Genomic DNA, 23,626 nt, shown 5'->3' on the forward strand with positions numbered 1-23,626 from the left:
TACTTTGTAAACTTATTGTACAAGTGCTTAGACTTAAAGCATTTCTGTTATTTCTGTCAAAGAGGGTAAACAAATAAGAAAAGGCGGCATTATCTCAACAACCAAACCCAAATCATATGACAGCTCAGAAGGATTATTTCTTTTGCCCCATCTCTTTGTGGCAGAGATAATCATGCTACACCAATTGCAGTTCCAAATGTATGCTGAGGGCGGACCGAGCCACATTTGGCTAGAAAGTCTCAAACCCAACAAGGACTTTTCTACCTTCTTGAGCTGCATACGCTAGCTGTAAAAAAAATAGTAACTATTAGGGTAGGTCTCGTATCTACCCAGACTAACAAGTTAAAAACTTGTCAAGTCAATATACAAGTTCAATAAAATAAACCTGAACTCAACCCCTGGTAGCTTTGGCACATATCAGGCAGGTTTAACTTAAGGAAAATATGTTGTGTATTTACCAGTACCAAAACAATGAAAAAGTCAAAACATAACACAACAAAAATCCCACAAACAAATTTTAATAATAAAGAAACACCTTATAAGAAAAAATTACAAGATGAAATGACTTTTAATCATCATAACAGGAGATATGAATTTATAATGTTTTAGGGCAATCACTGTCAAGAAAGAGTCACTGCTCGCGAGGCCAACTGCATTGGAGCTGAGGTAAGATATACCAAGCCTGTCGTCCTGATCAAAGGACCTTCTGACTTAATTTTTTTTAATTGAAGTTGAAATCTTCCAGTAGGGCAAGGTTGAAGACCGTATCAGGTGAAGTCCACTTGAAGTCTGATACCTGTTGGCAGAGGTCCAGCTGAAAACCTCGATTTTGGTAGGAAACGCTCAGAGTGGGAACTATAACATTTGGTACCTATTGAAGTCCTGGATAGTTTTCTCTCCCTCACATGTCAACATGTCTACCTTTGGCCTTATTCTCTATGTTGAAGCTCTGAATCCTCCAGTGGAATAAGGCTGCAGGTTGTATTCTGGAAGGCCGCGCCAAAGTTGTATACCTGTGCTGTGAAGTCTCACAGAAGCTCCGGAAGTCTTGAAAGTTGGAAAAAGTGGGATCATTTCTAACTTTATGGAGCAGCTTGTTCTTGTCACTTCTAAGACTACCAGGATTTCAGGGACAGAACCTAGTGCCAGGACAAAGTCCAGCATGGGCCACAAGCAGAGTAATCCATGTCCAGTTGCAATTTGCCAGCTGGTCACTGCCAAAAGAGTCTCTTGCAGCTGTAGCCACACAGGAGGTCAGCCAACTGCCCACTAGAGTGCACTTCTTAGTCCTGGGCACAAGTGCGAGCAGGTCCAGCACTTAAGGTCTCCACACATGTCACTGATAGCAGGTCTACTCCTCTTCTGTTCTTCCACAGATCCCGGTGTGTTCTGCGGCGCTGTGGGTGAGATGCCATTTAATCTACCTGTCATGTTCTCCCACATGAACAATACCATCTGTTCTCCTCTTTTGAAAGCGCCAAGATGCTCCATGGAGTGTAACCCGCGCTATATAAAAGAAGTTTACATTTACATTTACATGCCACTTTTGTACAGTTTGCTAACCAATGAAAAGGGTGTATGCTGGACACTCCCTAACCAATGAGCTAAAGGTTCTCAAGGGCAAACATTCTACCTTTTGAAGCACATTGTTTGGTTTAAAGCAAACTATACCGCAGCGCACCATTCTTGGGGGAAATTAAAGATGACAGCACCTTGCAGCCCCAGAGGAGGCTAATGGCCCACCCCGGGATTTTGGCTACGGAAATGAGCATTGCCTTCCTTCTCGACCACACTAAACTGGTTCTAGGACTAGGTGTCCCAGCTACTGCGATGTAGCCAGAATGGTGACATTGCATACTGGGATCCTATTTCCCCTCTTCCCCCAGGTCTTACGTTACACTTAACTACGAATGTAAAGGCTTCACCCCGATCTCTTTCAAGTTAATTAAGTTCCTGAACCCTCCCCAACTGCCCTTCCTGAGTGAGTCTAACGACATACCTCCTTCCCCGGTCAAGCTTCCAAAAAAACATTGTTTCTGCTATTTGAACAGCTTTCTCTTGTCAGCAGGAGTAAATATACTACCAGTGGGAAGTTGTAGGAAGGCTAATGCTAATTACCATACTGGAGGTTCAGACAGGAAAAGTATAACTGTTTAAAAGCCACTTTTGCTGTATAGTTATCAAACATCTGTCCTGGATCTTTAATAAATATTAATATTAGTGGTTATTACTGGATGTTGTAGCTTAGCCTGAACCACAGAAACAGCTTCAACACCTTACAGTGAATAGTAAGAACATGCCAACCTTAAATTCTTACATGCTTCACTTATAGATGCTTATAGATGCTAGGCACCCCCCTACTATGTAGTCTGCAAGGCCTACAGATGGGTGACTTAATATTTAAAATTAGGGTTCCCTCCTGCCAAACTGGGTTGTTTTGATGGGCTATATAAGTAGGCCTGAAGCCTAGTGGAAAGGCGGCAGTCCACATGTGTCTTTTGACAGTCCATGTTATTGTTCTATTTTCCTCCACCAGCTACCATGACCTTGCTGGTAAAGTTACATATGTGATTTGGTGATTAACCAATGTCATCATTAGGTCTTGGTTCTAGACGGGACGCATGCGCTGCCTCGAACCGAGACATGCCGTATCTACATTGTAGGCTTCTTCCAGTTTATAGGCTTGCCATTGGCTGGCACCATCGTGCTTCCCATCTTTCAAGGGCATGGATACATTATGCCTCTTCCGTTGTTTAGCACTCACCGAGGGCATTCGCCAACCATGCTAAACATATGCAGCGTTAATTTTATTACATTGTGGTTGGACTACTTTTTTATTTCTTAACAAGCGCTTTTCACAAGCGCACCTGTTTTTTCTATCTTGACTCATTTCCTGCCCCCTAACTTGGCCAACCCCAGCATGCGGCTTAGTTTCTTTCACCACTTCTCTAAAGCGCTGTTTTTACTTGCACCTTGCACCGTGACTACATTTTAATTTCTTTACGCTTGTAAAGGATTAAACAGTAGTCACAGTGTAAGTAAAAACAGTAGCATTTTAGGGAAGCGGCCAAAGAAACGAAGCCACGCACTGGTGCTGAGCAAGTCCGGGGCAGGCGAGCCTCTATTTTAAATTTTTTGTTTAGTCAGCAAGAGCATTCTCGCACTGTATGGGACCGCATTGGGAATTAGCTCTGCATTCCAAAAATAGCTACTTGTTTTATTTCTATTTTTTGGTTGGTAATGTGGTTAATGGGCATCTAAAAGGTAGCGTGTTTTCCTTTCAATTGAGTTTTTAAAATTGAAAACATTGCATATGAAGACATATTGTTTAAACAACGTGCTTGCCTATTTACGTCACACGTGCAAATTACAAATATTGAGCAGAACAAAAAGACACGCTGCCTTTCACATGCCCCTAATGGACAGTAACTCTATGTGCGTATCGCTTGTTTTATTTCCTCATTGGTGCAATTTGTGCAAAAGTATTCTCTTTGCAACATTAAATCATATTGTTAAACTTCCCTGCATTGCATCTGCCTGTTATCTCCTTTCAGTTTGCTCAAAGACACCACCTAAAGAAATAAAAAAAATATTCAAAACTTTAATCAAGTTCAAGTGCACTGTATTATAAACTACTGTAGCAATTTAGCAAATGCTAAAGATATGCTGCCTTTTAATTTGCATACAACGCCTGCAAATAGAAAAGCAGTGTCCCTTGCTATTGCTTGCTAAGCTGCTATAGTTATGTCATTCGTCATTGTATTTATTGCGTATTACAAAGGATGTGCGTATTTAGTCTTTTTTTTTTTTTACATATTTATGGGTGCATTGATGCCAAGTAAAAGACTGTGTCTTTTTTCCACATGCTTTAAGGTAATTACTTTAGGGACATCTAAGAGGTGGTGTGTCTTTTTCTTCTAATATGTAAATCCAAAGAAATATCGAGCCTTGGCAAAGCCAATAGGTCTCGGCAATCTGGGGGCTATAGGCGATGGCAATGGCAATGCATTTGTGTATATTAATAAATGCATTTACATTGCGAACGTCTGTAGTTCTCGGATTGCCGAGACCTATTGGCTTTTTCTGTGCTTTTTTTTATAATGTTTTAGGGGTCAGAACACCATCACTGGGAAATGAGCAGCAGTGGCCAAGTGTGCAGAGTTAATAATGTTTTTTTTTTTTTAAACGCGGCGCCAATCAGCAAAAAATAAGGGTAACCTCACAAAGTGTGTTTTCAAACAACAGTGGATAAAGATTTTTTGTGTGTGTATAAGTGATGCTTCTGGAACTGGGAACAACCACAGTTCGAACTCCAATAAAACATTTGGTGTGGATCAACAATGATCTTTCCTCTCCTTTTCATCAGAAACCAGCCATCCCAAAATTCACCAATTTGCATCTTATAAGAGCGGTTTTTGCCACACCTAGTAAAATTAAAAAAATATAATAAATCATTAATTGGGCAGTCAATCACTGTTTTCATCAGAACTGTGACCTTTTGTCCCCATAACCGCTGGTGAGAGGTTTACAATTTCGGATAAAAGGCTAATATATTTTAATGGTTTTTTTTAATCCTGCGGAGATCTAGCTCACATTTAAACCCCTAATTACACAGGTAAATAATGTGCTCTTCTGTTCAAAGTCTAGCCATAGAAGCTGTGCGTATTGATATTGCTCATTACTGCACATTAGAATACTTATTTAAAGAAAAAAAGTTAATTATGTTTCAACTTCTATTTTAGCACCTGTTATTGACCTCAACTTCTCTCATCCAAGCAATGAGAACTCAAATCTTCAGTCTTTCCATTTTCTGGAAGCTCAGTATGACTACGATTCCTCCAGTTTGTCTATTCAGCAGTCTGAAAGAACCCCACATTTTGATGAACTCCAAGTTAGCAAGGTATACCAAATGTTACATTATTTCTATATTAATTCATACTTTCTCATAATACATGACTTGTCATTTTTTTTGTGGGGTGGGTTAGGAGGATCCCAGAACAACTGTATGGATTAAGCTCAGTAAACCTCAAGATTTGCCTGCTTTGTGGTAGCCATCTCACTTATAACTTGAAGATTAATAATGATAGTTTGAAACTTCTTTTCTAATTGTAGGCATTTGTTACAATATGTTAAGAATCTACTGCCGTTATAACTAGTGGAGCATTTGTTCAAGTTATGCACTTGTAGGGCAGACAAAAAAATCATCTACACTCCCTTTTAACCACTTGGATGCTAAGGCTATTTTAGGACTGTCATGCAATTTCCATTGAAATCAATGGAAACTCCATGACGAGCTGGGCTCGTCATGAGCGTCGAAGGGGTTAAATGCAGTCTTGCCATTGCTGGATAACATTATAGAGTATTTTAGCTTGCCTAAAGAGGAACATAAATACTTTCTCAGTGTGTTCTATTGTATATATGCTGCTGTGTAGGCTTAAGACTGAATCTAAAACTCTGAGTAGACAACACATTTGTAAAAACAAAATAGATTCTCAATGATGTTGTGTATCAATCCAGATCTCTCATGAGGCTTTGTCTGGATTCCTTGCGTGATATGGGCTGAAAACTGAATCGAGCAGACCGATGATGAATGGTTTTGCTTGTCACAGAGTTCTCCCTAGACAGCAAGCCAGCAACTCATGATTCTGTGTAGCAATAACAAACACTGCTTCCCAATAACTACAAATACTCTGACATTCAGAGTCTACATATCTGGTATTATGTTAGCAAAGAAAACCTTGGGTCCGAGCTCAGATTTCAATGCAGAACCTTCAGCCCTATTAAAAAATTATTTAAATCTGCAGAGATTGCAAGAGTTGCATAATTGTATCACTTCTGACCTTGTGCCTAGGTACATGTCAATTTTCTGTTACAGAAAAAACACTCAAGAAGTACAAACTACAGGGAAAATAGAAAAATATGTTAAATATCAAAGGTGATGCCAGATGACTTGTTTGTGGGGCATGTTCGCATATGGCCTTTACGCATGCTGTAGTAGTCCTATTTATCAATTTATCCACAGTATGCCAACAAATGTTCTTGCTTTTTCAGAGAAATGGTTCTTCAATTTAGCAGTAGGATTCCTGGCTTACCGACTTCAGGATTTCCCTTACCGTGTGCAGTCTGCTTTGAATATCTTTTACAATTGCATGTCCCTTGAAGCAGCACATATCTGATCAGAGGGAGTTCAGGTTTCTTAGATGGCTGTGTAGATTACCATGAATTTCCAGAAAAAGCTGGAATTCTACATATAGTGCAAATTCATTAAGCTGCCTTCCAAATTAAGCATATTACATGAAAGCCTTTTCAGACCCTCTCTAAACACAAAAAGCAGTCACTTTTTAACTAGCTAGGAATTCCTTAATGAATACAGAGATGAAAAATAAGTAAACCTCTTTTTATATGGTTTTACATATGAATATATTTTCATCTTGTCGTCGCAGATAAATTTACCTCATAACAAGCAACACTCGCACGTTTCTTGGTCATATTTATTAATCAAACATAAGCATCATTCAGAAGCCAGTTCAAACCCTTCTTGCTTCCATATCAGAGATTATGATAGCTCTAATCAGTTGCTAAACAAGTGGACGTGATTACTTGATCAGGAAGTGGTAGCATATGAATGTAAAATGAGAAATGATGGTTGGATCTGGAGCATTCAGGTTTGTGATAACACACCACACCTACGTTTTAAGACATGCAACTTCTCAGAAAAAGAATCTTGGAAGGGATATGAAGCCATTTCTATTCAATATGAAGTCTGTTACAGTGTCAAAGATCATTTGTGCTTGGAGTGTATAACAAAATTGTAAAGCGTGTATTCTTGACGAAAACATGAACTCCTTTGCTGATCTTTGCAGAAAAATCATTAAAGTTCCAAAATATATTGAAAGCGGATATTTAAATGCTAGAAATCAAGCTTATTGGGGGAGACTTATTACTAATATTGGTAACTTAATGGTTGGGGCATTGCAGAGGTAGCTTTTATGCACAACTAATGTAGAGACATTCCACATTAACAAAACTTTTTTTTACGTTACTACTTGCAGCAATGACTGATGCTCTGAGATGATCATTGCTGGTAATCTTGCATATGGTGTCCACTAATTTAATCATGCCTGATGTGGTTGCTAATGTAGCTCTAATAATAATAGTAGCTCGGACTCATTTTTATTCAACATAAGTAGCTCTTATTTTAGCAAAGGCTGGAGATCCCCTGGTAAACCCTCGCTGGGCTCCAAGGTTCTATGGTGACAGGACTGTGAGTCATTGTCTTGATGGTCAGTTGTTACATTGCTAGTATTTTGAAGAGCAAGGAAGTCCAAAAGAGGGTTATTCCTGTTTGATTGTCCTCTATATTAAAATAGGCTAAACCATTGCGAAGAAGCAGCATCTGGCTGGTATTGAACACCAAATAATTTACAATAGCAGCTAATGTTTTCATAACCTGCACTCAATAGCCATACCTAGTGATCAAGGGCTAGTGCCATAATAGCAATCCAATACTGGTGCAAACATTTAGGGAGCAGCTGCTATAGAGTCCCACTCTGTTTATCTCAGACAGACATTCAAAGTAATACCATAATAATGTGCACCCGGTAATCCAAGTTAATTATAATCACAGTTCATTTATGCCACAATGTAAATCTGTTTATAAAATATATCAAATTACATTGTCATCAATGTTTTTGAAAGAAATTGTGCTTTATATTCTTCTTTTCGAAAATGACTCGATATTCCAAAATGTAATTATAGATGACATAATTTCACAACTGTTGACGCCTTTCAACCCATCTAAAGACTTCATTGAATGAGTATGGTCCTATAGTACATATCCTGAGTATTAGTAAATGTCAGACAATTATTTTGTGTGCTTATACAGGTATTCAAGTAACATTAAACCCCACATGTTCCAGACAGCATATGCTGGGGTGCAATGATACTTTCTAAGTTGTCCATACTTATTCAATAAAGTCTTGAGAAAGTCCTATTTATTTGAAATTGCTATGGATTATGAAATTTAGTACAATACAAATAAATGTTCCTAGGATTTTACACTGCTATCATTCTGTTAATCTTGTTAGAGCTGTCTCAGCCTCCGAGGGTGTGGATAAAAGGCCTGGAACTGACATAAGCGCATATAACAGTTCCATACATTCCTCCATCCTGTGACATTAATGAATATCCAGAGCCATGGCTAGAGATATGTGGCACCACCTTTCAGCACAGAGGAGTTTTGCAGCAAGAATCCTTTTCTGGATTCACATGCTGTGCATTATTCCCCCATCTAGTGGTTGGATCCGGAATGGTCTCTTTTTTTTTCTGTGTTTTGATTACTGTCGACCACCATTTGCTGCCAGGTACGTCCCCTAAGTGACGTCAAACGGTATCCTGGAGGTCGACGTGCGAGGTAGCCATCTTCAGATTCTTTTTTCTGCCGTTGGGTCTGGAAGCAAGACTGGAAGCTCCGAAGATATTTTTGAATTTTCCCCAAAAACTTCAAAAAAGAAGAAAATTGCCCAGAAATATCATCGTCGTAACCGGAGACAAGAGCAGAGCTTCGGTTAACACACAGTGGTCAGAGGACCACTTCGGTTCACAAATTGCGAGGTAGGGGTCATGGAGAATACCCCCTTCAAGTTCTGCTCCAAGTGCCACCACAAGTACACTCAACGCAACCCACATGACTTCTGCAACCTCTGCCTGCCCAAAGATATCGGGACAAGGACTGTGAGGCCTGCGTGCGTTCCTGTCGAAGACACTGAGGACACGCCAAAAGCAAAGACCGGCGCAGACAACAAAGAAAACTTCTCTCAGAGATCTGGGTTTCTCTAGCGACGAGGAAGAACATGGAGCACCGGCGGAGTCGACGCACGAGGGATCGGACGTCGAGATCCAAGAAGGGGACTCTGAAAAAATCTACGCAGAGAAGAAGGCGAGTGATCTGAAAAAGAAGACTGAGAAGGTAAGACACCATAAAAATCTGCCGGAACCGAAGAGCCATGAATAAAAGGTGTTCAAGGCAGCCCCGACGCCAACCAGAAAGGCGATCTAGGGTCAGCCGGGATTAAAAGAACCCCATGGAACCCAACCAGAGGTTACCAAGGAGGGAAAATCGCAGAAAACGCAAAAAACAAGGGTCAAACACGAACCTGCGAAAAAGGCCACAACACCGTTGAAGACTAACGTCGACGCAGGGAAAAAGAGAACATCTATGGCATCCGACACCGAGAGGGCCGTAGGAGTCGAAAGAAAAAGGAGAAGAATCGAGGAAGAAATGGTAGCACTCCCACAGAAGAAAAAGGAGTCTGACCCCTCACTGAAAGATTTACGCATCGCAAAGGCACCGGTTGCCGAACAGGAGAACATAGATAATGAAGAGGCAGAAGACGCCTAGGGAGAAGAAGGTATCTTCGACTAGCCTCCAACCCCTGAACCTCAAGACGAAGAACCCGAAGAATACGTATACGTACCTGAAGAAGAGGAAAACTCCGAAAATTTCGAAGACACGTGGATGATCTTGACACCGAAAGCCCGGAAGAAGAGATCTGCAGTTACCCTTTAAAAGCTTTGTCGCCAGATAACTTAGCTTTCTCCTATTACCTCGTTAAAAGGGCAGCAAATCAATTTGGAGTAGCCCTAGAGGATTGGGACACATGTTTCCGACTAGAAACCCTGGCACCAGCAACAAAAGGAACACAATACCTTCCCATGCTGCCAAGTCTTCTGGACCAAGGCAAAGAAGCCTTCACGGAACCAGCTTCAAACAAGGGGATAACCCCCAGAGTGGAAAAGAAGTATAAAGCCTTCTCCAAAGACCCTAAATACATTCAGGGAAATGCAGTACCTGACTCAATTATTGTCACCACAGCCAAAAGGAGAGCTATTCCATTGTCCAACACAGACCTCCAGCAGAGAAGGAGAGTAAGAGGATGGACATGGTGGGGAGAAGAATGGAAAAGTAGGCTGCAACACAGTGGCGTGTTGCAAATTCAAATGCCCTACTAAATCGATATGGCCATCAATAGTGGGATGCGATAGGGAAAATTCTGAACAAACTCCATGAGGAGGACAAGAAAAGGGCAATATCCATTGTCCAGGAGGGAAAAAACGTGGCAAACACCTGCCTAAAGTTGGCGTTGGATGCAGCAGATACTGCTAGTAGGCAGATGTGCACTGGAACGATCCTGAGAAGGCATTCCTGGCTCTGAATATCAGGGTTCCACCGTGAAGTTCAAACCTCCATCATTAATAGACCATTCAATGGAGAAGCACTGTTTAGAAAGGAGGTAGATTAATCCCTTCAACAGATAAAAAAGGACAACGAAACCGCAAAGGCAATGGGGTCCCTACAGCAGAGATGTTCCTTTAAAAGGGGGGATTCAATAACCGAAAGCCCACAGGTAGAGGCACCATTAGACAAGGTCAACAAATGGATCAGCAGTCAAGCCACCAAGGGTGGCAACAAAAACAGAAGCAGCCCTTTCGGTCAAGATGCAATGGCAGAGGAAGAGGCCAACCCACTAGAGGAAGAGGAAATGGATCCAACTGACTCACTCACAAGCAAGGATCCACACAAAACACCAGTGGGAGGAAGAATATCCTTATTCCTCAAACAATGGCGAAAATAACACAACAGACAATTGGATTTTAAATTTGGTAAAATACCGGTATTGCATAGAGCTGTCAAAAAAAACACCTGCAAACCCACCCAAAACAAGAAGATTCTTGACATCAGAGCGCACACTGATAGAGGCAGAAATCAAAGAAATTTACCAAAAACAAGAAATAGAATTGGTACCAAAAAAAAAAAGAATGGTTCAAAGGAAACTACTCGCCATATTTCCTAATACCTGAACAAAACTTAACTCTAAGGCCAATCATGGACTTAAGGTTCATAAACAAATTTATACTGACCCAACTTTTCAATATGTGTACTCTTCAAGAAATAATACCACAAATCCAAAGAGGAGACTATATGGCAACAATAGATCTGAAAGATGCCTAATTACATATCCCTATGAACAAAGGACACAAAAGTACTTGAGATTCCTGCACAACGGAACACATTACCTATTCAAAGTCCTGCCTTTCGGAATAAAATCAGCTCCACAGGAATTCACAAGATGCCTAGCCTCAGTAGCAGCGCACCTCAGAATAGAGAGGGAATCCACGTCTACCCTTATCTGGACAACAGGCTCATAAGAGCACATTCTAAACAAACATACTACAAACATGTTTGAGCAGTGATACAAACACTACAGAAACTGGGATTTTTAATAAACCACAAAAAATCATCAACCAGACCAGAAAAGAAAAATAATTTCCTGGGAGTCATATTGAACTCAACAAAGGCAAAAGCATATCCCACACAAAACAGGATACGACCTATCCATCAGGAGACAACACTCTACCAGAAGGGTCAATGTGAGAAAGTGCCATCTTTCTTGCATCGTATGCCCCCACCTTTTGCTGAATTGCTGATGTTCTTTGACTGAGTGTGCCCTGGGCTCCTGCCAATCAGGTGCCCAGGGCCTGTGTTCCTTCCTTAAAACTGTATTGAAGCTAAACCCCAATTGGCATCGCTGGCCACATGTCAGCCCCTGGTAAATGGTACCATAGGTACCCAGGGCATTGTGACCAGAGTAGATCCCTAAGGGCTGCAGCACTTATTGTGCCACCCTTAGGGGCCCTGCACCCTGACACACACACACTCCCTTTGCAGGCTGAGTGTCATGGTGCAGAACTAAACAAAGTCGACATGGCACACATCCCGGTGTGCCATGCCCACAAACCCACTGCCCTGGCATACATCAGTCACCCCTCTAACTGGGTGCCCTATGCCAGTGGTGTGGGCACAGGTGCATGAGCTCTGTGCCCCTACAGTACTCTGGGACCTTCCTGGGCACTGTAAGTGCAGTGATGCCATTAAGAGTATATGGTGCTGGGAGGTTGTCATTACGAACTCCACAGCACCATAATGGCTACACTAAAGACTGACAAGTTAGATACCACTTCTCAGCACATTAAGCCCACACTGATTCAGTGTGGAATTTAATGTAAAATGCACTACAGAGGGCATCTTAGAGATGCCCCCTGAAACTTAACCTATAATCCATGTCTTGTCTGAGAGTCTGCCTCCTGGGCTGCCACACTGCAGACATGTTGCTGGACCCCTGGGTGGAGAGCCCCCGCTCTCCTGGGACTGCAACAATGCACATCCTGGGCGAGGTGATAGGTCTCCTCCCCCAGGATGGGCAGGGGGAAGCTTCAAAGGCATGCCGCCTTTGTGAGCTTCTCCAGGCCACTTGCTGTACTTAGCAACTGGCCCCCACCAGTTCTGACCCCCACTCTGGCAGGAAGACTGGCAGAAAACTCTACGTCAGGAAAGGGGGTGTGCCAGCCTGTGCCAACTCCACCCCTCAGGTGGGAGAGGTGAGGTGAAGCACGACTCTGGGCTACCACCATCTTGAGGATGGGGACCCCTACCCACTCACAGCTAGGCTCCTGCCCACCTCCCAAAGGAGAGGAGCAGGTTAGGGAGTTTACCCACCCCAGGACATGGACCTATTGGTCCCTGCTCTCACCCTACCTGTAACACCCCTAAATTTAGTATTTAGGGGCACCCTGAACCTTCCTCCCTCAGATCCCGATTTCAAAACAAGAAAGCAGACCGAGAAGAATACCTGCCGTGCAGCTGCTAACAAGAGGACGACAACAACTGACTTGGCCCCAGCCCTACAGGCCTGTTGATCCTTGAACCTGCTCCTGCTAAATCCCGGCGTCTCCTACGGACAGCAACCTCGAGAAACCCAGAGGACCTGCCTGCCTTGACCCTCTTAGAGACTGGGACTCTCATGAGCAGTGGTTCTGCTTAAACAACAATACCCCTGGTTGCAGCCAGGAACTGCAAATCCAGCCCACTCTGCACCCGTCGAGCCCGGCCTGTGCACGAGTGGACAAAGACCCTGAGGACGTCCCCCCGGCGATTCTGACCTGGAATCCAGTGCCCAAGGACCCTCCTCGACGATCCAGACGACGCCTGCAGCCTCAGAACCAGGGACCCCACCCGCGACAAGCAGAGGGTAAGAGTTCAACGCCAAAAGACACCCCTGCACCCGGCGCCCCCGGCCCCTGGTGCCTTACTCCGGGGTGCCTACCTACCCTCCAAGATCCCAACTTACTGATCGAAGTGTTGGTCGCTCCAGAAGATCCTCTGTCCCCGAGCCTTCAGCCTTGGTTACCTTTCCAAGAACTCCTTTGAATAACCTTGAGTGCCCGACGGCTCAAAAGCACCCAGCTGCCCGAGTGCCCCTGGCAGTGCAACCTTTGTCCTATCCTACTTCCCCATTTGCCCTGAGCAAGTGACCAGGAGCCCAGCTCCCACAGCTGCATGGCCTGCTAGCCAGCAACCACCAACCAAAGGCCCCTTGCCTCTCATTGGATAACATTGGGCCTAACTACCTCTGCACCTGGCTGCCCCTGTGCCGCTGAGGGTGTACCAACTACCTGACCCTGGGAGACCCCTGAGTCTATGCTCAGAACCTTAACTCTGCCAGTCTAATAACTACCTAAAAAACGATAACTCACTTTTCTTCCATTGGCTAGCATTGACTGGTTTGACTTGGAAATTCTTTTAAGTGTGGAGTTTTGGAACTTTAAAATATTCATCTAAAATCAGCCGAACTACGGATTCCGATTTACTCACCTGTTATCAGGGGAGACCTCAGGGATGCATCTCTGAGCCCAGTACTCACCCTGAAAAGTAATTCTAACCGTACTTACCAGTAACTTGAAATCTGAAAGAGACACGTTAGTGATAGATTCCTTACCTTAGAATATCCCCAGGTGTCAGACTGGATCCGGAAATTTTTGCGTAGCAATACCCCTGCGCGTCGGTAGGCGTCGTCTGCGGCTCCGCGTCCGTCGTCGGCGTCGTTAGCGCCGGAATGACGTCGTCGGAGTACTTAGACGCCGCCCATGCGCGCTGACGTCAGTTCTTCTTTTTTCCGCGCCAGCTAGCGCAGATCCGGAGAAGCTCTACCCCTGGTCATTTTTTGACTAAACTTTTTGATCTTTTTCGATCCTTTCTTTCTTGAGTCCTCGACTCTATCGGTGCCGGTAGGGATGCCCGGGTTCAAGCCCTGTTCGAAGTGCGACCGACTGATGTCGGTTTCGGACCCCCATCACCGGTGCCTGAAGTGCTTAGGCGACGACCGCACCTGCTCCGACTGCCGGGCCCTGACGTCGAAGGCTAGGCGGTCCCGCAAGCGACTCGAGCTCCGGCAGTCGGCCCCGCGCCGTTCCAGGTCCCGGTCCCACGGGAGGTCGAGGGACCGGTCGCGGGGTCGGAGTCCTCGCAGCTCCGGGAGTGGACATCGGTCGTCGGGATCCAAGTCCTCAGGTAAGAGGCATGAGAGGTCGGAGCGGCATCATCGCTCCTCCGACCCACCCCGACGCTCGCACGATGCGGCCGGGGGTTCGGGCAACACCGCACACGCGGCACCGCGGGAGTCGCAAGCGTCGCCGCCTGCCCCACACCTTCGAGTCCCTGGGCACGGCGCGACGCCGGAGGAGGTCGAGCGGTAACTCATGGCCATGAAGTCCCTCCCTCTCGGCCGGGCCCCACGGCGCCTTCGGGCCCAGCGGTCCCGGCTGGAGGCCCTAGCGGGTCGGGCGCTTCGGCCCAGACGCCGCCGGGTGCTTTGGCCCCGGCGCCGCCGGCGACTTCCGTCCTGGCGCCGCGGGACCTCACCGGACCCGCTTCCGGATCGTCGCCGGTCGACCTCACCGGCGCCGGCCCCGAGGGTGTCGCCCCCGGCGCCCATTGTGGACGCCGTCCCCAATCTTCCATTCGGTCCGACTCTGGCGCCGGAACGGCGCCGTTGGGCGCCGCTTCCGACGGCCTTTGGAGATTTCTATTTCCATGAGGAGGTCCAGTCTGTTGACCCTGGGTTACAGGAGACTGATGACGGTGGTGATTGGGAGGGGTCTGAGGTCCCTCTGGCACAGGATTGCCAGTCACAAGAGGACTGGACATATGAGCTTGGGGAGGCCAGTGGTATTGACACCTCGCCAGACACTGGATTTGTCTCCCCTCCCACCGTGGCTACGGAGGAGGGGGCTGCTTACAGCGTAGTGTTGATGAGGGCAGCCAAGGCCTTGGGCCTGGAGCTCCCCGTCGCGGCCGTGAGGACTAACCTCCTCACTGAGGTTCTTAAACCGCAGGCAAGCTCCAGCGAGCCACTGCTGCCGTTTAATGAAGCCCTATGTGACGTTGTTGTGGGCACTTGGTCCAAGCCCGCCACAGGTCCGCCTGTGGATAGGAACGTGGCCAGACGCTACCGCCCGGCCCCGGGCGACCCTTGCTTTTTGTCCACCCACCCCACCCCCGAGAGCCTGGTTATCCAGGCCTCCACTTCCCAGACCGCATTCCCGACGGCCCCGCCCGATCGGGAATCCAAGAGATACGAACAGTTTGGAAAGAAAGTGTTCTCGTCCCTGAGTTTGGGGCTGCGGTCTGTCAACACCGCGTGTCTCTTGGGCCGCTACACCCACACCCTGTGGGACACGGTCGCGGACGTGCTGCCACAATGCCCGGAGGAGGTCCGGGCTAAACTCGCCCAAGCCCTTGTGGAGGGTCGAGATGCGGCACGATACTCTATCCGGTGTGGACTGGATACCACGGACTCACTGGGCAGGGCGATGGCAACCACGGTGGCGGTTCGACGCCACGCCTGGTTGAGGTCCGCCAATTTCTCGGCCGATGTCCAGGCCACCCTCCTGGATATGCCGTTCGATGGCCGTCGCCTTTTTGGCGACAAGGCAGACCATGCGCTGGAGCGCTTTAAGGACTACAGGGCTACGGCCAAGTCCTTAGGTCTCTCGACCACGCGCCAGCAATCGGGTGCCTTTCGCTCCTTTCGTGGCCACGGAAGGGGCGTCCCCACACGTGCTGCCAGCCACGCACCGCAGAATACCCAGCAGCGCGGTGGCGGCCGTGGAAACCGCTGTGGCGGCGGCGGTCGGGGTCAGCGTCGAGGCCAGTCCACACCTCCCTCCGCAGCACCTGCCTCCAAACCTTCCTAGTACGAGCTTTCAGGCCCATGTGACGCCTGTGGGAGGCAGGGTTCGCCATCACCACTTCCACTGGCGCACTGTCACATCGGACAAGTGGGTGCTGCAAATCGTCTGAAGGGGCTACTCCCTCCCCTTCGAGGCGACCCCTCAAGCCATGCCACCGCAATTCCACCGCGTGTCGGGGGATCACTTGCAACTTCTGCAAGAGGAAGTCACGGCCCTCTTGGCCAAGGGGGCCATCGAGCACGTTCCTGGGCCAGAAGTAGGGTGTGGATGTTACTCCCACTACTTTCTGGTGCCCAAGAAGGGCAAGGGGGGCCTGCGCCCGATCTTGGACCTACGGAACGTCAACGGCTTCCTCCGTCAAGAGAAGTTCAAGATGCTGACCTTGGCTCAGGTCTTAGCTGCCCTGGACCCCGGAGACTGGATGGTAGCGTTGGACTTGCAGGACGCTTATTTTCACATCCCCGTCCTGCCGGCCCACCGGCGTTACCTGCGGTTCACGGTAGGCCTCGAGCACTTTCAGTTTACCGTGCTCCCCTTTGGCCTTACAAGCGCCCCACGGGTGTTCACGAAGGTGATGGCGGTGGTCGCAGCTCATCTGCGCAGGTTAGGGGTGTCAGTCTTCCCCTACCTCGACGACTGGTTGTTGAAGGCGGGCTCGCCCCAAACAGTCGTCAGCCACCTCCAGACAACGGCAAACCTCCTGCACCTGCTGGGGTTTTCTATCAATGTGCCGAAGTCACACCTGTGCCCCTCTCAGAAGCTCCATTTCATCGGAGCAGTTCTAGACTCGGCGCAGTTTCGGGTTTACCCTCCCGAACAGCGGGTTCGGGATATTCAGGCTCTGATTCCCATCTTTCAGCCGTTATCCCGAGTCTCGGTCAGGTTGACGCTGCGGCTTCCGGGACTGATGGCCTCCTGCATCCTTCTGGTGCGTCACGCCCGGTGGCGGATGCGGGCTCTGCAGTGGGACCTGAAGTTTCAGTGGGCCCAGCATCAGGGCAACTTGTCCGATCACGTCTTGATCTCGGAGGGCACTGCACGACAGTTGCAGTGGTGGCTCACGGACCGCGATTGGGTCAGTGGCAGGTCCCTCTCCCTACCCCACCCGGAGCACGTAGTTGTGACGGACGCGTCCCTCCAGGGCTGGGGTGGCCACATGGGAGAGGCGGAGATCAGAGGACTCTGGTCTCCGGCGGAGGCCCGGCTCCACATCAACCTGTTGGAGTTACGGGCGATTCGTCTAGCACTGAAGGCATTCCTCCCCTCTGTCCGGGGGAGTGTAGTGCAGGTGTTCACGGACAACACCACCGCCATGTGGTACTGCAACAAACAGGGCGGGGTGGGGTCGTGTACCCTATGCCAGGAGGCTCTGCGCCTCTGGCAGTGGCTGGAACATCAGGGCGTGACCCTGGTGGTTCAACACCTGGCGGGTTCTCTGAATGCCAGGGCGGACGAACTCAGCCGTCGGTGCATGATGGATCACGAATGGCGTCTGAACTCGGACGTGGCGCAAGGCCTCTTTCAGCGATGGGGAGAGCCTTGGTTAGATCTATTCGCCACCGAAGAGAACGCGCAATGTCATCAATTCTGCGCGTTGGAATTTCCAAGGCGGCACTCGCTCGGAGACGCTTTTCGTCGCGAGTGGAGTTGCGGTCTGTTGTACGCCTTTCCGCCTATACCACTTCTGCCCAGAGTGCTGAAGAAGATCAGGCGCGACCGGGCACAGGTTATCCTTGTGGCTCCGGACTGGGCACGAAGATACTGGTATCCCGAGCTACTCAGCATGTCAGTAGATCCCCCGATTCGTCTGCCCCTTCGGGAGGACCTTCTGTCGCAGCAGCAGGGGACGGTCCTCCACCCAAACCTGTCCAGTCTCCACCTACAAGCTTGGAGATTGAGAGGCGACAGTTGAGGCCATTTGACTTGCCTCCCGAAGTCTGTAATGTCATTCTGGCAGCCAGGCGTCCCTCCACAAAGTCGGTATATGCCTGCAGGTGGAACAGATTTGTGGCATGGTGCACAGCAAAGGCTGTGGATCCACTCTCTGCCCCCCTTTCTGAGGTTCTCCTCTTCCTTCTTTCTCTTGCCCAGCAGGGCTCTGCTTTGGGCACTATCAAGGGCTACCTTTCTGCCTTCTTAAGGCTACCTGATCAGCCTTCTTTGTTCAAGTCCCCTATTGTAAATCGTTTTCTTAAGGGCATCACTCACATGTTCCCTCCTGTTCCCTTCGTGATGCCCCAGTGGGACTTGAACCTTGTTCTTACCTTCCTGATGTGCGCTCCCTTTGAGCCACTTCACAACTGTCCTCTTCGTCTTCTGACTCTAAAGACTGCTTTCCTGGTTGCCATCACCTCTGCCAGGAGAGTGAGTGAGCTCCAGGCCCTTTCTTGTACTCCACCTTTCCTTTCTGTCCATCCGGACAAGGTTGTGTTGCGTACCAAGCCATCTTTCCTGCCCAAGGTTGTCTCAGCCTTCCACATTGGGCAGTCCATCACCTGCCGACCTTCTTTCCGCCTCCGCATCACTCTAAAGAGGAAGAGCGGCTCCACCGTCTGGACCCAAAACGTGCGCTCTCATTCTATTTGGATCGCACACCCCAGTTCCGGGTGGATGACCAACTCTTTGTTGGCTACGTGGGTGCTAAGAAGGGGAAGGCCTGGACAGTCAAGTCCGGAGGGATGGCTTCTTTGGCCGTTCCGTCCTCCAGGACTTTCTGGTGTGATTATTGGTTCGCAGACCCACCACCGGGGTTGGTATTGCTGGGGTATCTATTCTAAGGTAAGGAATCTATCACTAACGTGTCTCTTTCAGATGCACAAGTTACTACTTGTGTAACGATATGTCTGTAAGAGACATTAGTTAGTGATAGATTCCTTACCGACCCACCCATCCTCCCCGTTCTGCGAACCGATATCTAGGGTTAGGGTCATCCCCTTTCAGGGCCCTAGTTTCTTGGCACCAGTGTTGGTTCTATCATGGCTCTGCGTATCTGGCGCGGAAAAGCTGTGTATCAGAACTGACGTCAGCGCGCATGGGCGGCGTCTAAGTACTCCGACGACGTCATTCCGGCGCTAACGACGCCGACGACGGACGCGGAGCCGCAGACGACGCCTACCGACGCGCAGGGGTATTGCTACGCAAAAATTTCCCGATCCAGTCTGACGCCTGGGGATATTCTAAGGTAAGGAATCTATCACTAACTAATGTCTCTTACAGATATATCGTTACACAAGTAGTAACTTGTGCTTTCCTTCCATAGAATATCATTGTCTGCTTTTTGCTGAAAAAGTTTCCGTGTGTCGATTTTTGAAACTTACAAATATTCTTTAAAAATCGTGCCAACGATAAAAACATAATTACGTGCCTGTTTTAGATAGATGTCCCAGTGCTGAACCTAGGAGTCCAGCACTGGATTACAAAAGGAACGTGAACATACTTTACCTGCAAATTGAATTTCCTTCCATAGGATAACATTGGTAATTTCAACTGAAAAAGTTTCTTAGTGTTAACTTTTAAAATACAATAATGTTCCTTAAAGATCAGTAATGTAACCAAAACGCTTTTACTTAACTGCTTACAGATCATGTCCCGGGACTGAATCTAGGATCCAGTCCTGTGGTTAGAAAGTAATCTACAAAGTAACTAATTGCATTTAACTAAAAATTCCCATTGAGCTCAATGTTGCAGTGTTTGAAATTGTGTTGCCTATTGGAACAAACTGTAACTATTGTATTCAAACAGTCTATTGCCTATTTGAAAAGTATTTAGCTAAAGTAACTCATCCTGAGAAAGTATATTTTGATACCTTGTGTGTTCTAAAATAAAACAACTATATCTTTTGGTACAAAACAATTGGCCTAGAGTTCAGTTCTTGAGTGTGTGAGAACATTTGCTGACTAAGTGTGTACAACAAATGCTTTACACTGTCCTCTGATACTGCCTTACTGCTCGACCAAGCTACCACTTTAGAGAGTAAGGTTATATCTAACTTTAACCTCTGCCAAACCTCTGGGGACTAGGGACTCTCTACACACTGTACCTTACTTTGGTCCAGTATATATAGAACCACTTTCCTACAGTCAATCTCTGACAGTGAGGAAGGTCATGAAACTAACGGGCATGATGGCATCATGCATCCCACTTATCCCCCATGCACGCTTACACATGCGCCCATCCTAAGAATGGCAAACCAACAGCTTGTTTCAAGCCACAGGAGATTGGGACGATCTAGTGGTTGTAACACAAAAGGTACAAGTAGAGATACAATGGTGGGCATCCAACAACAGAGCACAGGTGAGACCTTTCAGGAACCGAATTCCATCTGCGACTGTCACCACAGACGCATCCCTCAATGGTTGGGAAGCACACTGCAACCAGCTGAAAGTACGGGGACAATAGAACAAACAGGATTCCATATTACACATCAACTTCTTCGAGATAAACGGTCTTCCTGGCTTTGAAATCATTCCAAAGGCATATTCAGGGTAAGTCTATCCTAATACAAACAGACAATACAACAACAATGTTCTATTTGAACAATCTATCGCATCCACGAGCCCCTCTCGGTCCTTTGACAAGGTGGTCCTGTCTAAGGCCAAGGTAACGCCGCTACGGCGCCGGCAGCTGCTGGCCCTGGCAGCGCCATAGGGGTCCGCGGACCCCTCTCAACCCGTTTTCGGTCGGGGCTGGAAGGGGACCCCTCGCTCCTCTCCGGGGTCTTCTCGTTCCTCCACGCAGGCGGCTGCCTCGTCGGAGGTAGAGTCGGGCCCTGCGGCGCCACAAGGTCGGTGGCCCCCTCTCATCCCCTCGTGGGTCGGGGCTGGCGGGGGACTCCTTGTGGGTCCCCTGGTCCCTCTCGTCCCTCCGTACAGGCGGATGTCTCGCCAGAGGTCGAGTCAGACCTGGCATCGCCATGGGGGTCGGTGTCCCTCTCTCGTCCCCCCATGGGCCAAGGCTGACTGGGGACTCCTTGTCGCTCACCTGTGGCTTCTCGTTCCTCCACACAAGTAGCTGTCTCGTTGGAGTTCGAGACGGCGCCATTCCCGCGCAGCTCTTTGACAGCCTCACCCTTTTTTGCTGTGCGTTTTTGCCTGCTCCAGGTTGGCCTGAGATAGGGTCTCCTGTGTTTTTTTTGGGCTGATTGATAAGCCCTCTGCTGGGGTTTTCTCCCAGCGACTTTTTCTGTTTTTCCTCTGCTGCGGAAGTTCTTCCAAAGAGGGTTCCCATGTTTTGGGACTTAACTTACCCTATGTGGGGTAGTGGTAGCTGATAGATAGCTTTGCTATGGGAGTTTGCGGTCGCTTGCGGGCTACTGCTCCCTTTGGCGTCCGTGTACGTTGCGGGTGCACATGCTTGTCTGCGCGGACCCTTCGCTGATGTGTGTCCGGACTCTTCTCCACTTTCATGTTCTCTATCTTGGAGACTGAGATGCTTGCGTCCCTCCTTCTTCTGGTATAGCCTGGCCTGTCTTCCGGGGGGGGCTCTGTGCTGTTCTTCCTACTTCCGACTGCTTCTTGCGGTCAGCGCCGTTCTGTCTGGTCTGTTGCCTTCCGACTGTGGTGGGCTCGCCTTATTTTCCCTCGTATCCTTGGGCCCTCTAGGTTGTTATTTCCTCTGCCTTGCCCTGGAATTGGTTGGAGGTTTGTTGGCTTGTAAGGGTGTGGGGGGCTTCGGCCTCCCCGGGCTTTGCTCTGGGTTCCTCTTTCCTCTTCTTCCTGCGCCCCCCTCTTGGGGTCAGTGGTGTCCCTCCTGCCTGAGAGGATGAGGCTCTTCACCGGTCTGTTGGACTAGTCCCCATGTGGGACCCTCTGTTTTGTTGTGGCAAGTGAGGTTCAATTCCAGACCCTCCTTCCCCGGAGGTATGGCTAGGGTATCTATTCTATGTTAAGGAATCTGCAGCTAGTAGTCTCTATCAGATGTACAAATTACTTTGTATCTGGTAGAGACGATTCTAGCAGCAGATTCCTTCACGACCCGCCCTTCCTCCCCGTTCTGCGTGGCCTTTTGGCTTGGTCTTCTGCGCTTGCCTCCCGGTGGGTTGCTCTGTCTTCTGTGAGTGCATTCTTTCGCTCTTTTAAAGGGAATGATTGTCCTCTTTCTTGTTATTAGAGGATGGGTTTATATGTACTCCTGTGCCCCTCTGCGCTGGCCCAGATTAGGGGCTAGACTTTGCTTCTTCCCTCCCCTTCCTCTCCCCTTTGGTTGCTGGGGGTTCTGGCCCCTCTGCTACCCTCTGGGTTGGGGTCATCTGTCCGTGCCTTTGCCCTTGTTCCTTGGGGGGCGGGAGGGGAGGAGGGGTTGTCACACTCTGTGTTGGGGTTACCTTGGAGGTTTGTTGTTTCTGTTTCTTGACACCAGTTCCCCTTCGTTGGTCCTGGTTGGGGGTGTAGGCCTGCTACATGTTGTCAAGCCATTTTGCATGTGTTCCTTGTCTCCTGGGATAGCTGTCCACCTCCTGGAAGGGTGGCTGCTCAGGGTGTGCTCTGTTCTTCTTCTTTTTCCTGCCTTTGGCTGGGGCAGTGTTGACACTGCTCCTCATGGTGTTGTTCGTCACCATTCCTTTTCCAATTTTTCAGCTCTTTTCGCACACTGTTCCCATACTCCCACAGTTTTGTCCGATGGCTCCGTGTTGTGGCAGAAAACTGACGTAGGCACGCCGGGGAGGGACTTATGTGACCTTGCTGATGTCACGTATGCGGGCGATGCCTGGGCGGAGCCGCGTGATGCCGTCCCCGCAGGGATGCTGGGCAAAAAAGTTTTCGGGTCCAGTCTCATGCCTGGGGATAATTCTACGTTAAGGAATCTGCGGCTAGAATTGTCTCTACCAGATACATCATTACCGAAGGTATGTAATTCATACTTCACCTGCACTCCCAAGTCCAAGGGAGGTGACTGGGCCTATGGGGTCCCCAGACCTGCAAGAGCTAAGCCCATTCTTGGCTTGTCCAGTCACGGCTTGCAGCCTCTTTCTGCAGGCCCTTCTAACCGCGTGAGACTCCTGCACCTTAATCCGACACCAAAAGAACACACTGCACTGAGTTTCTCAGTCCGAGGAAAAGTGGACCATGGGTGTCCCTGAGGACCTCCGGGATTGAGCACCCTTGTGGTTCCCCCGACTGGTCCACCAGTCCCACCTTTAATGGGAGACCCGCCGACGTGACGCACCTCTGCACCCGGATGCCCATTGAGCCTCCCGAGGTGTCCTGTTGGTGTAGCTTTGGACCTTACTCCATACTCACCTTAAGTCCAGAAACACAGTTTTGTAAGTCTAAGACAAGTGCCGAAATGCAATACATGTTTTTTGATCCAGAAAGTGTAGTGTTCACTTTTGAAAACAGTAAAAATGTATAACTCGAAAAGTACTTACCCGATTCCGATGATCTTGGTATCTAAATTTAGATAAATGTATGTGTCATTTTTATAAATTAGTTAGTAATTCATAATTGAGTGTGGTCTCACCTACTGCCTTTGTGTGTGTAATACATGTTTACCACTACCCTCCGATATGCCTAACTGCTCGCCCACACTACCACCAAAG

At 48.1% G+C, this 23,626-nt stretch overlaps 1 protein-coding gene across 4 annotated transcripts in view; it reads left to right on the top strand.

Annotated features, from left to right (window-relative positions):
* The window catches only part of CEP295 (centrosomal protein 295), a 627,693-nt gene that overhangs the window by 329,731 nt on the left and 274,336 nt on the right, over nt 1-23,626 (top strand). For all 4 annotated transcript variants that reach the window (XM_078656965.1, XM_078656962.1, XM_078656963.1 and 1 more), the window contains one exon: nt 4,743-4,900. In XM_078656965.1, coding sequence (XP_078513091.1) covers nt 4,743-4,900 — 158 coding nt within the window. The remainder of the gene's footprint in view (nt 1-4,742; nt 4,901-23,626) is intronic.

Source organism: Lissotriton helveticus, chromosome 8 (assembly GCF_964261635.1).
Source record: "Lissotriton helveticus chromosome 8, aLisHel1.1, whole genome shotgun sequence".
Lineage (NCBI taxonomy): Eukaryota > Metazoa > Chordata > Amphibia > Caudata > Salamandridae > Lissotriton > Lissotriton helveticus.